This window comes from Siphateles boraxobius, unplaced genomic scaffold (genome assembly GCF_051911475.1).
Source record: "Siphateles boraxobius isolate OS27281-9 unplaced genomic scaffold, OSU_SipBor_1 20, whole genome shotgun sequence".
Lineage (NCBI taxonomy): Eukaryota > Metazoa > Chordata > Actinopteri > Cypriniformes > Leuciscidae > Siphateles > Siphateles boraxobius.
Genome location: NW_027508811.1, coordinates 11,861,021 through 11,874,929, shown reverse-complemented (window position 1 = coordinate 11,874,929; position 13,909 = coordinate 11,861,021). Strand labels below are relative to the sequence as shown.

At 42.3% G+C, this 13,909-nt stretch overlaps 1 protein-coding gene across 2 annotated transcripts in view; it reads left to right on the top strand.

The window, feature by feature from the left end:
- Window positions 1-13,909, top strand: part of spock2 (SPARC (osteonectin), cwcv and kazal like domains proteoglycan 2) — a 40,617-nt gene that overhangs the window by 18,134 nt on the left and 8,574 nt on the right. For both annotated transcript variants that reach the window (XM_077236799.1, XM_077236800.1), the window contains exons 3-7: window positions 1,789-1,903; window positions 3,784-3,889; window positions 10,977-11,091; window positions 11,846-11,965; window positions 12,608-12,826. In XM_077236799.1, the coding sequence (XP_077092914.1) occupies window positions 1,789-1,903; window positions 3,784-3,889; window positions 10,977-11,091; window positions 11,846-11,965; window positions 12,608-12,826 (675 nt within the window). The remainder of the gene's footprint in view (window positions 1-1,788; window positions 1,904-3,783; window positions 3,890-10,976; window positions 11,092-11,845; window positions 11,966-12,607; window positions 12,827-13,909) is intronic.

Below are 13,909 nucleotides of genomic sequence, written 5' to 3'. Positions count from 1 at the left end.
CATGAAAACCAATTTTTTTCAGAATTCTTTGATGAATTAGAAGTTTTGAAAGAACAGCATTTATTTGAAATTGAAATCTTTTGTAACATTATAAATGTCTGTACTGTCCCTTTTGATCAATTAAATGCATCCTTGCTAAATAAAGGTATTAATTTCTTGAGAAAAAAAATTCCTACGAACCTCAACATTTCGAACGGTAGTTTACGTATTTCTTTTTTCATCCTGATTTTTATCTCCTGGTGAAACTTTCACAGCATCACATCTTATTGCATATCTATCGTAATCATCCGTGTCTGATAATGTTATGATTTCATATGAGCTGCACACATCCTGTACAATGCATGTGCATTAATAGGTCAACAAAGTGTTGCCAGTATATCTGGACAGATTTATCACAAGCAGATGTTTTATTTTAGTTCAGTTCATGTTCCCAGTGTGTGTACCTGTGAAAAGAGCATCTCAGCAGTCTGTTGAGTCATCCTGTATGTGAATTAATAGACCATCGAGTGGATACAAAGCTTTAGTTCATTAAAAAGAGATGGAGGTCTCTTTATTTAATCTGTGTGTGTTTTATTTATCAGCGTAATTGCATTTTCCCTTTCCTGTGTTCACAGCGTGTATCGCGTCCTTATCTCCGTGAACCTTTCCTCGCGACTTGATCCGATATGCTCAGCGTTAAGTGTCTCTGGCTGCTGATGTATATATTAGCCGCATTAGCTCAGGCACTGGCTGGGCTTAAAATATTGAGTCAGTAGCTCCTTACTTCTACTCTGCGATTGTAATGATCACATTAAATGCGTCCCAGTGTAAGGATGAGAGAGATGATGCGGCGGTGACTGGACTCTCTGAGCCGGATTTGGCATCTCGTACGCATGGAGGCCTTCATATGTTTTAAAGGGACAAGCTCACTGGGCCACTGCTCATAAGAAATATTTAATGACGAAGAGAGGGTTGATAATGTATAGACACAGAGAGAGTTCTTTGTGGGGGTTTTTACTGATATGAGCAGCTAATCAGTCCTCACTCTGGAGTCGGACTGTTGCTATAGCAACATTATCATTCTTGCGTTCTCTTTAATCTGCTTGAGCCTTTTGTGGTACAGTGAGGCTTACTGATCAACCTTGTGCCGTTGTGTATAGATTGCAATAATCTATAAGTCTTGAAATATTGTTTCTCAGGCAGTCGGGGTTTTGTATGTAGTATGGTGAGATAAGGTATAGGATGTAATTATGATGGCTTACGGAAGAACATAAAATAACATTCTCTGTCTAAGGTAATGCTGCTGTAGCGTAGAGAGATTTGCGTTTGAAATTGAGTGATGCTATTTTTGATTCACTGTTTTTCTTTTGCATCATTCTCCATCATAAATCAAAGGATGCTTGTCGTGGTATGTTTCCTTTAGTGTAAATAAGGGCTTGACTAGGGATTCATGGTGGAATTGCAGAGGGTTTTTTACTTGCGATAGAGATGAAAATAACAAATTTAATTAATAAAATGAAATAAAAATAAGCATTTAAAAAAAATAGTCTATCATCTTTTTTCTGCTGCTTATTTATGTTCAGTTTGTGGTGGCAGCATTTAATAAAATGTGTAAAATAATTTTTGAAAAAACACTAAACTTATCTGGAGAAATAAATTAAATAATTATTAAATATTAAATGTATTATTGAAATTAAATATATAATTAATCATTGAAACAATTCAATATATAAATTCAATAATATTGAAACAATGCAATATTAAAATCTCAACAAGGATTGGACTACATAGTGTCACTCGCCCTTGCAGATGTGGACACCACAAAAGATCCCTGCCAGAAGGTGAAATGCAGCCGACATAAGGTGTGTGTTGCCCAGGGCTACCAGCGTGCCGTGTGCGTCAACCGCAAGAAGCTGGAGCACAGGTGAGCCTTTCAGATATACAGGAATCTCTCTTCATGCACATAAACTATAATACATGATAGTGTTTGTTTTTTGAGGGTTTGAATCAAAGAAGCTTGGTGCCATGCTGAGGCACTGTGCAGAATGCAACTGTCCAGTCTAGCTTTTTATTACTCAGAACTTCATATCATGAAGAATCAAATTTCTGAGCCTTTAGGGTACAAATGATTGGCTCAAAACAACCAGAACTGAGTGCTTATGAGCAAATATGGCTGTTCAGAATGAAGTCTTAAAGGAACAGCAGCAAAGAAGGAGAAAGGTTTGAAAATTGTCATTTTAAGTGCCAAAAAAACCTTTTTGCTTTTCCACAAAATTTCCACAAGTGTTCACACAAAATGTTCACTCAATTGTTAGGAGAAAGTCATATTTTGTCACAGGTGAAATAATAGCAATTTAATAAAGAAGCCATGACCGTTTTGGTGCGAAAAAGAAACTTGATCAACATTTTATCATAACTCTATGGAAAATTAAATCATTACAAATGTTTTTAAAAAAATATGTTCACTCACTTGTGAGGAGAAAGTCATATTCTGGTGGAGGTGAAATAAGAGCAGTTTAATAAAGCAGCCATGTGTTGTCTGATGGCACATTGTGAGGTATACAGATTTAGTCCCTGGGTGTTTATTTTTTTTTTTTTTACAAACTAAACATGTTCCATTCCTTAGCGGTTGGTTCTCATTGTTTCATACATCTTACTACAGATAACATTCTTGTAACCTTAAATTAAAAACGATCCACTGATGCAATGTCCCTCTGTGTTAAAGGAGAAAAATGTAATTTGCTTTGTTCTTATGACATATATGTGGTCTTTGTACCATTAAAACATCCTGCAAGTTTCATAGCCTAAAAATCATCCTCATTATAAACAAAGCATTTAATCAAGCTCGTTTCGATATTGTTGCGGGATCTGTGACGTCACGGCAAATACATTTGCATATGACTGCCTTCAGAGTGAATAGTTAGTAACATCAACAAATGATATATATCATCACACCATAGGGGGCGTGGGGCCCACTGGCATTCAGACACTTAACGGCTGTATTTTGCCTACACTGAATGTGAGCGTCACATCAGTATCCCGTTGATACTGTTTCCTATGCAATGACGGTTCTCAATCACGCCCACGGACCCCTGGCTGAACGTCTGATGCATATGGCACACTTAACTGGTAATACATCAGGATTTTCGAAGTCATCATCTGATTGGTTAAATTCTACAGGATGTCCGGGAGACGTGTCGCATTCTTTAACGGTCCACCTGGAAACAAAGATGCCGTGACGCCAAACCCCCTCATGGAAGAAGAACACCGTTGTGTTTACAACTGTGACAATGAGTGCTTATCAGGACCAGCTAAATGCTGGATTTTCAAAAGTCTTCAATACGTCTAATGATTTTACACACCAGTCTGTTATTGTAGGGCATCTACGTTATATTTTCATGCCCCTAAACAAGATGTGAAACAAAACTGGCTGTGATTGGTTGCTTTACATGTCAGTCAGACGGCCTCTGGGCGGTCCTTGGCCAATGAAAGCTGCTATGGTGTCCCGACCTTCTGCCATCAGTCTGGCTACGCGAGACTAGCCGTTTACTGACAATCCTTAAAGGATCCGCTCCCTAAAAACGGATAAGGGTCAGGAGAAAATAAACTTTTTCCACATATTAGTTTTTTTGTGCAAAAGACTTTAATATTATAAGTGAACCTCAAGGAACATATTTAAATACTAAAAAATAATCCATGTCATGACCCCTTTAAAGTAACAAATACCCAAGCCGAAGTTTATATTTCATATTGATGATTGATGTTAATATTGATTCTATGTTCTTTTTGACCAATGTGTTCTAGGTTGAAGCAGCAGGTCATAAGACAGGAGGAGAGTAACTGTAAGGCTTGCCCAGTGTCCTCCTCTAGTCCTGTTTGTGGCTCTGATGGACACAACTACGCCTCTCAGGTATTTCACACTGCATTCAATTTTCTTTAATTGTATTCAAACAAACTGAACTGCAGAGAAATTGATCATATCAGTTTTGCTTTGTTAAATCTTTAAAAGGGAAACAAACTATTGTGGCTGACAATAGGTTTAAACAATTAATCATGATTATTGTTTTTTAGTTCCATTTAGTTCCTTCCAATCCATCATTTGTATAAATTATTATACGTTTCTGTTACAGTTGATACTTCATACTTGTTAAGCTTGAAAATTTCATCACACAAGACCACTTATATCTTTCTTTAATTTTTTTAAACGTTCCATCTGAATTCATTTATAAAGAAATATGCCACTAGGTCTTTCCTGGAGACAGTTTCCTCACAAATGTCCCAAAAACTGTTTTCCCGAGAGCACACAATAACTTGTGAAAGACAAACATGACGTGTCTCATTAAAGGGAAGGAAAGTATGTTGTTTTTATTGAATCATTGTAGTAATGGGCTCATTCGTGTTTTTTTTAATTATAATGATAAATAATATCCAATATAAAATAATATTAATATAATGCTAAATATTGGTCACAAATATTTTTTCATTTGACTTAATGACAGCTTTTTTACGATCACTAGGACAAATTTCTCTGTACTTAGGTCACTTTTTCCAACACTCTTCACACTTTTCAGCTTGGCGCAGCAATAAATATCATATCCAAAATGCACTAAAACTACCAAATCACTTTATACATGTCTCAAATCAAGTCATTCTTCAATACCACTAACAAAAGTTGTCACCCATCATTATTTTTTAACTCATGTGACCTCATAATCTTTACAGTTACAATCGCTAGGACACATTTCTAAATACCTGGGTCACTTTTTCAAAACTCTTTGAACAGTTCTCCTAACCAACTTTCATCTTGGCAGTTGGCACAGCGGTTAATTTCACATCCAAAATAAGTTTAACAGTGTGGAAAAGAGTATGTAAATGTCCAAATTGGCCTTTATGTAAATAGAGTTTTGATACAGAGTGGATACATTTATGTAGTTGTTGTGGAGTTACATTGATTCATCTCATCAATTTGCATGTAGCGTCATGTTTAACTTTTGCACAAGTTGACACAGTTCCCTGAGGTCTTTATAAGACAGCTGTGACATTTTTTGGTCAAATAGTGTTCTATGCTCATCTGTGCAGCCAACGACAGAACAGTTTGCATGCTTTGCACTAACTTTTGCCATTGCGTTAGAACGTCCTGGTTGCGTATGCAACCCACCGTTCCCCGAAGGAGGGAACGGAGGACGTAGTCGACGGTCGACTGAATGGGGATCGCGCTAGAGAGCCTATCATTTTCGATTACTATTGAACGAGCCAATGGAATTTGGCGTGCGTGATTTGCATCACACACTCCGCCGCCACGGCGCGGGTATAAATACGGAAGTGGATGCACGCACTAGTTGCTTTTTGCTGAGGAGCCGAGAGTAACCCGGGGTCAGCGGTGGTCCAGCGGTAGTGGCAAGGGGACTACGTCCTCCGTTCCCTCCTTCAGGGAACGGTGGGTTGCATACGCAACCAGGACGTTCCCTTTCAGTCGATAACGTCAGACGTAGTCGACGGTCGACTGATTTGGGATAACCTTTGAAAACGCCACTAACGCTGCCACCTTCCAGTGCCTAAACCAAAGCCTCCTGATGCCCCCGCAAATTTAAGGCGGGGAAGGACAGGGCTTAGGCCAGGGAAGTCACTGCTGTTCCTACAGGACCACTGGGAAAGCGTTCCCCGTACATTGGAAGGAAGGGACGCTGCGGAAGCCACATCCAAACCAGAGGGAGGTAACGTGGAGAATACACATATGAACTAGGCGGAAACCGGGCAGTCTAACATATGGAATGTCACTGGGGTGGCTACAGCCTAAGACGGGGGGAGACACACCGGACAGTGACGGCAGAGAGACTCTGCCGAGGGAAGACACGGGCTCGCCGCAGGCAGCCGTATCGTGGAAGAATACACATATGGGGTTGCCGTAGGGACCGCAACAAATGAACCCAGCGTAACACAGGTTCCACACTGCTTACGAGTGGTAGGCCTAACACCAGACGTTCCGCACGTCCGACGTCGGAGGGGTGTGGAGGAACTCAACAGGGTTCAATTTTAAGGGAACTCAACTGGAGTAGAAAGGCGCACGTATCCAGTCCATAGGAGGGGAATGGCGCAGCAAGCCGACACTTGAACCGGGCTCACGGTGAAACTGGCTTCATGAGAAGGGAGCCCACGGGAAGCAGCGGTTCAACTAGGTGTTGTCCAGCCCCCAACTCTAGAATCTGTTTAGCAAAGCATATCGTCAACGCCCAGGCGGAGCACTTTACACTCATCATAGAGGTGCTCAACACCTAAGTGGACATGTTGCATCTCGGATTTTTACCGAAATGAGGGCAAGCACTAAGTGCAACTTTGCATGGAAACAGCCTTCCCTCTCTGCTGAGTTCCAACAGATATTTGTAGAGCTGGTCTGAGGTCTATGGCTTGCATTCTGTACACGTCTGCAGTGGCTCAGGGGCGGTCTCTGCAGTGCAGTCGCACCAGGGACAAGGCCCAAGAGGATAAAGAGGGACGCAAAGATTTACAAGACCTTGCTCCTCAGGAACCTGACGATCAGAACGTGCTTCTGCACACTTCTGCAACACGATGAGCGTTGTTTAAACACCGAGGCAACATCATTTTGAGGGTGAAGGAAAACAGCCTACTCCAACCCATTTTGCAGGAAAGAGAGCACTGAAGTGATCGAAAGCTTTCAGGATCTCCTCTGGAGAGAAGACGCACTCAACGGCTAGGTTCCACTTCTAAAGGCGTAAGCACGCTACCCATTTCCAGAAGGGTGCTCGCAGAAGTGATGTTAACTATCACATGTCCCTGTGATAGACACCTGAACCTCCGCGTTCAGATGTAAGACCGCCCGGAATCTCCGGGGGAAGAACGCGGGTCCCATCGTGCCCCGTCCCTGAAAGAGTTTTCAGGGGAAGTCAGGAAGGCTGTCGATGGGAACCAGGTCTAGTTGGGCCAATAAGGGGCAACTATGAAGACCTGTTCCTCTCCTAAATTGGCATTCGTAGGTGCAAGCGACGGGTGCAAAAAGACAGGAGCATTGCTCAACACAACATGTGAAGATCACTGGGCTTCAGGAGCATTTTCTGCTCAGCACTTGAGTGTGATAAGTTCACTGAGCTTCAGGAGCATTCCTGCTCAACACTTGAGTGGGAAGAACTTCACTGAGCACCAGGAGCATATCTGCTCAGCACTGCGTGTGATGAATTCACTGAGCTACAGGAGCATTTCTGCTCAACACCTGAGTGTGATGAACTCACTGAGCTACAGGAGCATTACTGCTCAACACCTGAGTGCGATGAACTTCACTGAGTTTCAGGAGCATTTCTGCTCAACATGAAGTGTGATGATTTCACTGACTTGAGCAGGCGCAAGGCGACCATGAGTCGCAGTCGCTTTTAGAAGGCTCACTGGGGTTAAACGCATTTCTGCGGGCCCCTGGGGCAGCTGAGACCCAGTGTTTGTCCAAGGGTAGTCCGCTCGGTTTACACAAACACTGGCAGGAAGACGAAACCGGAGGGGCAACTGAGCGGCCCCGGAATGGTCATGTCCCAGCTTGACCCCGGGGATGGAGTCTCCACTTGCCCTGGCTCTAACTGTCTTGAGGCTCGATGGCGGCACGATTGAGTAAAGCGGGCAGAGTGGAACAAAGCGTCCTCAGAAGCTTCTGACTCCAAGGAGGAGGTGACGGGTGAGTTGTGACATGCAAGGGAAGCTTGCGCAACGGTCGCAATGTCTAACAACTCGAGGCACGAATGCCCGTGTAGTCGAGGGTCTCCCAGGCCCCCGTTAAAACACGCCCTTTGTACATGGCCCCTCTGTTGAAGAGGGTTTGGCAGCAGACCGGGATGAACTATAGTCACACAGGGTGAGCTGCTCTGCCACGGTCACCTCGGGACTCGATCATGAAGCTAGCGCTGAAGCGGTCACATATGGAGGAAGCCAAAGGCTGCAACTACCATTACCCCCGGAGCCTCTGAAAGTTCTTTCAGTGGGACCCTTTCTCACTTCAACACCAGCTGAACACATTCTCATTGGAGAGACGTGTTAGACCGAGTCCATCTCCAAAACTGAAAAAGAGATACTCAGCCCGTGGGCGAGATTACTCTCTTCCAGTTGACCTGAAGACCCAACGGGCTCTGGAGCACTCGAGGGGAAGGACACTGTACTGATACTCCACCCTTACACGCAACAAACAGGATGGCCTGCGGTGCGGAAGGTAGAGATCTGAAGCACATGTCTTTCAGGTCGGAGCTGCAGACCAATCTTGGGCCAACATGGTCACGACCCACCACCTAGTAGCACGAAGAACGAGTTTACAACTGGCCGTCGTACCGGCTGGAGGAGCGGCTATATCAAATCCTTCGCCAGCAGGATAAGATAAGCACGCACAAGTCAGGAGCACTGCTCCACACTCGGTGTGATGAATATCACTGAATTTTCAGGAGCACGTCTGCTCAACACCTAATGTGATGATTATCACTGACTTGAGCGGGGTAGCCGAGCCTGAGGTGGGGCAGCAAAGTAGAGATAGTGGTGTTAGTGTGCAGTACAACATTTACCTGTCTCCACTAGCGGCACGGGAACGTGAGAAGGCGGATGACCGGGTCCTCGAACGCCCCAAGCTGCCTGCTGGCGACCAAGGGAAGCTGGGGGATGTAAGGCTATTATAGGGTCACACCCGCCAGACTGGTCCACTTGGGACTCAGGAATAGAAAATGTGCTCTTTTTCTGAATATGTGGGTACCGCTGACCCCGTTTTTATAGGGGCCAGCGGCGGAACAGACACACACATAACAAAAAACTCCAGCCGGCCCTCCAACCAGCCAGAGGGAGTGGATCGGCGAACACTCCACGAGCAACTCCTCCATCCCTGAGAGCCCGTCCAGGTCCAGCGTTTTCTTTTACGCTGATGCTTACCACCTGGCTTGGCAGCGCCTGGAGCAGGCTGGGCGCCCCTTCCGCGGCAGTGCAGCCGAGTCGTCATCTCCAGAGTTCAGCTCCCCCTCCGATGCTGCGATTGACATGGTATCCCCTGGAGGGGCCCCAAATGACACGGCTGGCCTATCCATTACAGAGATGCGGTGCGAAAGAGGAGTGAGGGACCCACGGGGCCTGGCCGGGCGGATTACCCCTCACTGTGATCCTCAGATCACCCAGCTTGGACGGCACCCCAGTCTTTCTCTGGGAAGGTAACCCAGAGGAAGAACAAGGGCGGGGCCCAGAGGTGGGGACTGCACCAACGCTTTTGACGAAGGCGAGTCTAGATCTCAACACCGAGATGGCCATGTTCCCGCAGTGAGAACATGACTCATCCACGAAAGCTGCCTCGGCATGCTGTAAGCCCAAACATGCGACACAACTTTCGTGACTGTCAGAGGGGGATAGCGCCAGACCGCACCCAGAAACGCACGGATGGAATGGCATCTTGAAAAAGACGCACTCACACCCGTGTTGCTGTTTTAGGAAATGGGACCGTCACCAGTGCCGGAGCACACAGGGAATGACTGCGGCAAACACTGAATAGTCTTTCAACCAACAGTGAAGCACTCACTTCTCGCCCTCTAACCAACCATCAACACACAAACAAACAATAGAAATTTGATGCTGTTAAAACAGCAGTTGAGAGCTGAGAAGCTCGCGATCACCGCTGCACCACGCTGTAGAACACCAACACTGGAGAGGTCTTCCCGCAAGAACACCGACACACTCGCTCGTTGAATACAACAGCACTCTTCAGAGACATCAAAGACGAACGGCTCCGAAGCGAAAGGCAACTAGTGCGTGCATCCACTTCCGTATTTATACCCGCGCCGCTGGGGCGGAGTGTGTGATTCAAATCACGCACGCCAAATTCCATTGGCTCGTTCAATAGTAATCGAAGATGATAGGCTCTCTAGCGCGATCCCCATTCAGTCGACCGTCGACTACGTCTGACGTTATCGACTGAAAGGGAACTGGTTACACTGGTGTCGATTGCGAATGCGAAAACCAAATGGCAGCGCCGTGGGTGGAAACATGCAGATTAAGGGGCAGTAATATTATAATAAGATCCCCTTCCAACGTCAGAAGGGGAGCAAAGTCTGGCTTATTTTTTGACATGCTTCCAGAGAAAGGCTTACAAAAACAAAGTTACTGGGTTGTCACTTTTCACGTTTTCTGGGTTGGTAGATGCAACGGGGACCCGATTATAACACTTAAACACGGAACAAGTCCGATTTTCATGATATGTCCCCTTTAAGTTTAACAGTTTTGTAAAAAGTATGTAATTGGCAAATTGGCTTATAGGTATAAAGAATTTTGGTGGTGGTTGTGTTTGAGTGAGAAAATAATGTATGTATTTTGAAAGATGTAGCCAACGAATGCATTTTGTACCAAAGCAATGGAAAAATAACCACAGTTTAGTCCACTTAAAATTGCTATTGTGCTCACTATGTGAAGAGCTTTGAAACAGTGACCTAAGTACTGATAAATGTGTCCTAGCGATTGTTAAAAAAAGAAAAAAGGTTTTAATAAAGGGTTGTAATTCTATAATCCTTTCATTATCCTGCATCTTTTGTTTCCATGGTTTTAAACAACGAATGCCTATGACGTTATTTCCATTCGTGTTATTCTGTGCAAGTCAAAAATCATATATTTTTTTATTTCATTTTATATTCTGTGTGACTTATAGATCTCTATTATACCTTGTACAGTGGCCCTTGACATCCTTAAAAATCAAAGAAGAATTGTCAAAAGGGATTCTGGGTAGGCCTACTTGGGAATAAAAGAACCGTTCTGTTGAATTATGTATTATATCTATTATCTAGTTCTGACCTTGTGAGGGAAGAAATGAAGGTTGACATCATCTTATTTTAATGGAGATGTCTAGCTGAACCAGCGATTTTTAGTCGTCTGTAGATATAATTGTTCTCCATCTGCGCTTACAATTCATGCCACTGAACTTGAGCATGTGACACTGGACAAGTGTTATGGTGGAACTTATTATTCTTTGTGTTTTGTGTGTGAATCAGTGCAAACTGGAGCAGCAGGCTTGTCTCACTGGAAAGGAGATGAAAGTAAGATGTGCTGGTCTCTGTCCCTGCACCACCACCATTGCTCCTGCTACAGACGTGGACAGCAAACACGGTATCTGCCCTTACAAAAGCGGCAATATGTTCTTGCAAAGCTTGTTAAAGGGAAAATTCAGGCAAAAATCATTTACCCATCCTCATGTCGTTCCAATCCTGTATGACTTTTCGTCTTCTGTGAAACATAAAAAAATATATTTTAAAAATGTACCAGTGTTTTAGTGCATACAATCAAACTAAATGGGACCATTTTAATTAAGAGTTAATGTTTTAACAAAAAAGGTGAAATATTCTTCAAAATACCTTTTTTGTGTTCCACAGAAGAAACTCACACAGGTTTGGATAAAATTGAGGCTGAGTAAATGATGACATCATTTTTTGGATGAACTATCCCTTTAAGATGCTCTTATGAAGAAACACCCTCTGAAGCTCAATGAAGCACAATTTCAGTGTCAGCTTTTAAGTTTTTTATGATCTTTTTTTTTTTTGATAATAATGAATGATTTTACACTGAGAGTGCTTCAGATACTATTTGTCTCTTTCACATCGCTTGATTCTGCAGCTCTCGCTCTAACAAAGGCTTTATTGATTTATCAACAGACTATGCTGTTTTCTTTCTTTGCTGCTTGTTTTGTGAATTTCTGCTGACTTTGATTATGTTGGATTTATGTCTGCAGTCTCCGGAGGCTTTTCTCGACAAATTCAAAAGGGCAAAAGCAGGACTATTGGTTCTTTACTCTTCAATACCAACGTCTGCCAACACTCCCTTATCTCCTTTCACTGTCTCAATCTCTCCTCTTTTCTGTCCACAGAGAGTTGCACAGGGCAGGACCTGGCAGATCTGGGAGATCGCCTGCGGGACTGGTTCCAACTGCTCCAAGGCAACGGCAAGCAGAACAGCACAGGGAATCCTGTAGCCAGTTCTGCATCAAGTGAGGCACTAACGTCCATTTATATCACAGAAAGCAGCCTCCTATACACATACAATATCGCAAATGCTGTACATTTACATTTATATATTGTGTTTTCTCTAGTACTTTTAAACATGGACCTATGATAATTGGCACTAACAAAACTGCTGCATTAAATTTTCATAAGGACCAGTAGATTCAGAGCTTATGTGTTGAAATGTGTCCTATCCTGATGGCAAAATAACACCAGCAGCATTTTATCCTCTCGAAAAGCAGTTTTGCTGAATTGTGAAATGGTGACCATTTGCACCTACTTCAATTTAAAATGTACTTTTAATGGCAGAAAAATGACCAGATCCACCATACGCCTCATCAGTTCTCCAGCTAGCTATGCCTCTTTTGTTTGCAGCATTTTTATTATTTGCTTCTGATTTATTTGGGAAAAAAACTCTCTGTTTCTGCCCATGGCTTCCATTAGAGTGATTTGCTATTTTATCAGCAACATTTGAACAGCAATTTGGCTTTTAGAAGACGTTGATTGAATTTTTACAGCTAATCTGATGCAATCAGATGTTCTGGGAGAGATGGCAAAGTGAGGAAATATTACAGTTTATAAGCTAATATTTCTGTGTTAAAAAATACTGTGTGATTGTTTTTGCACAGTTGTGGACCGTACTCTTGTTGCAACCTGTAAGGACTCTATTGGCTGGATGTTCTCTAAGCTGGACACGAATAATGACCTGTATCTGGACCAAGCTGAGCTGGCTGCCATTAATCTGGACAAGTATGAAGTGTGCATACGGCCCTTCTTCAACTCCTGTGATTCCTACCACGATGGCAAAGTCTCCACGGCTGAGTGGTGCCTCTGCTTTTGGAGAGAAAGTGAGTTTTCAGTATCTCTACATGATTGAACATGATTGAACCGGGCCTCAATAACTTTTTTAAAAAACATAGTGAAATATTCTATAAGTATGTATTTATTTATATACACTATACACTACCAAAAAAATATTTTAAAAGAAAAAGATTTTGAAGAACGTCTTTTATGGAAAAATACTGTAAAGAGAGTAATATTATGAAATATTATTACAATTTAAAATAAACTTATTTTAAAATTTAACTTATTCCTGTGATGACAAAGCAGAATTTTCAGCATCATTACTCCAGTCTTCAGTCAGTGTCACGTGATCCTTCAGAAATCATTTTAATATGCTAATTTGATGCTCTAGAAACATTGCTTATTATTATCAGTTTTGTACTGCAAAAGCATTTTTTAAAAAATATTTTAAAAGATACATATATATATATTTCAAAATGTCTTTACTGTCACTTTTGCATCCTTGCTGAATAAAAGTATTAATTTCTTTAAGAAAAAAAATCTTACTTTTGAACAATAGTTTGTCCTTTTAAAAATCTGCATTGTGATGATAATCGAACAATTTTAATTAAATCATATTGTTCATAAAAATAAAAGAAATAGATCATATCGATCAATTAGATAACATTTTAGAAAAAATTATATTAATGAATATGATATGATAACTGTAAAAATATTTTCATCCAAAGGCAAAAACTCTCACTAAACCAAAACACTGTAAAAAGTAACACTGAAAAAAAAATGTTTTGTAACTTCAAACAGTCAACTTTTAAAATCAGCTCTAATCGGGATTGGAGCCTTGGCATTGCACATGTGTGCCCCGCATCCTGTTGGTCAATGCCACGGTCCACAGTTTGTTTTGCTCGGTTATATCAGCGTGACAGAAGGGGGACACATGGCCGAACATCAGTGCCAGCACTAGTCAGTGTTTCAGCGTGTTCAACACTGCTTCAGAGAGTTGGGGTTTCAAATCTGTAATGATGTTTAAATTGGATTTGAGGGCCATATTTGGTTTCCATTACAAAAGACCAGAAGAGATATTGCATGCAAAGACTGGATTGGTCATAGAGAACGTTTATTTGACATCA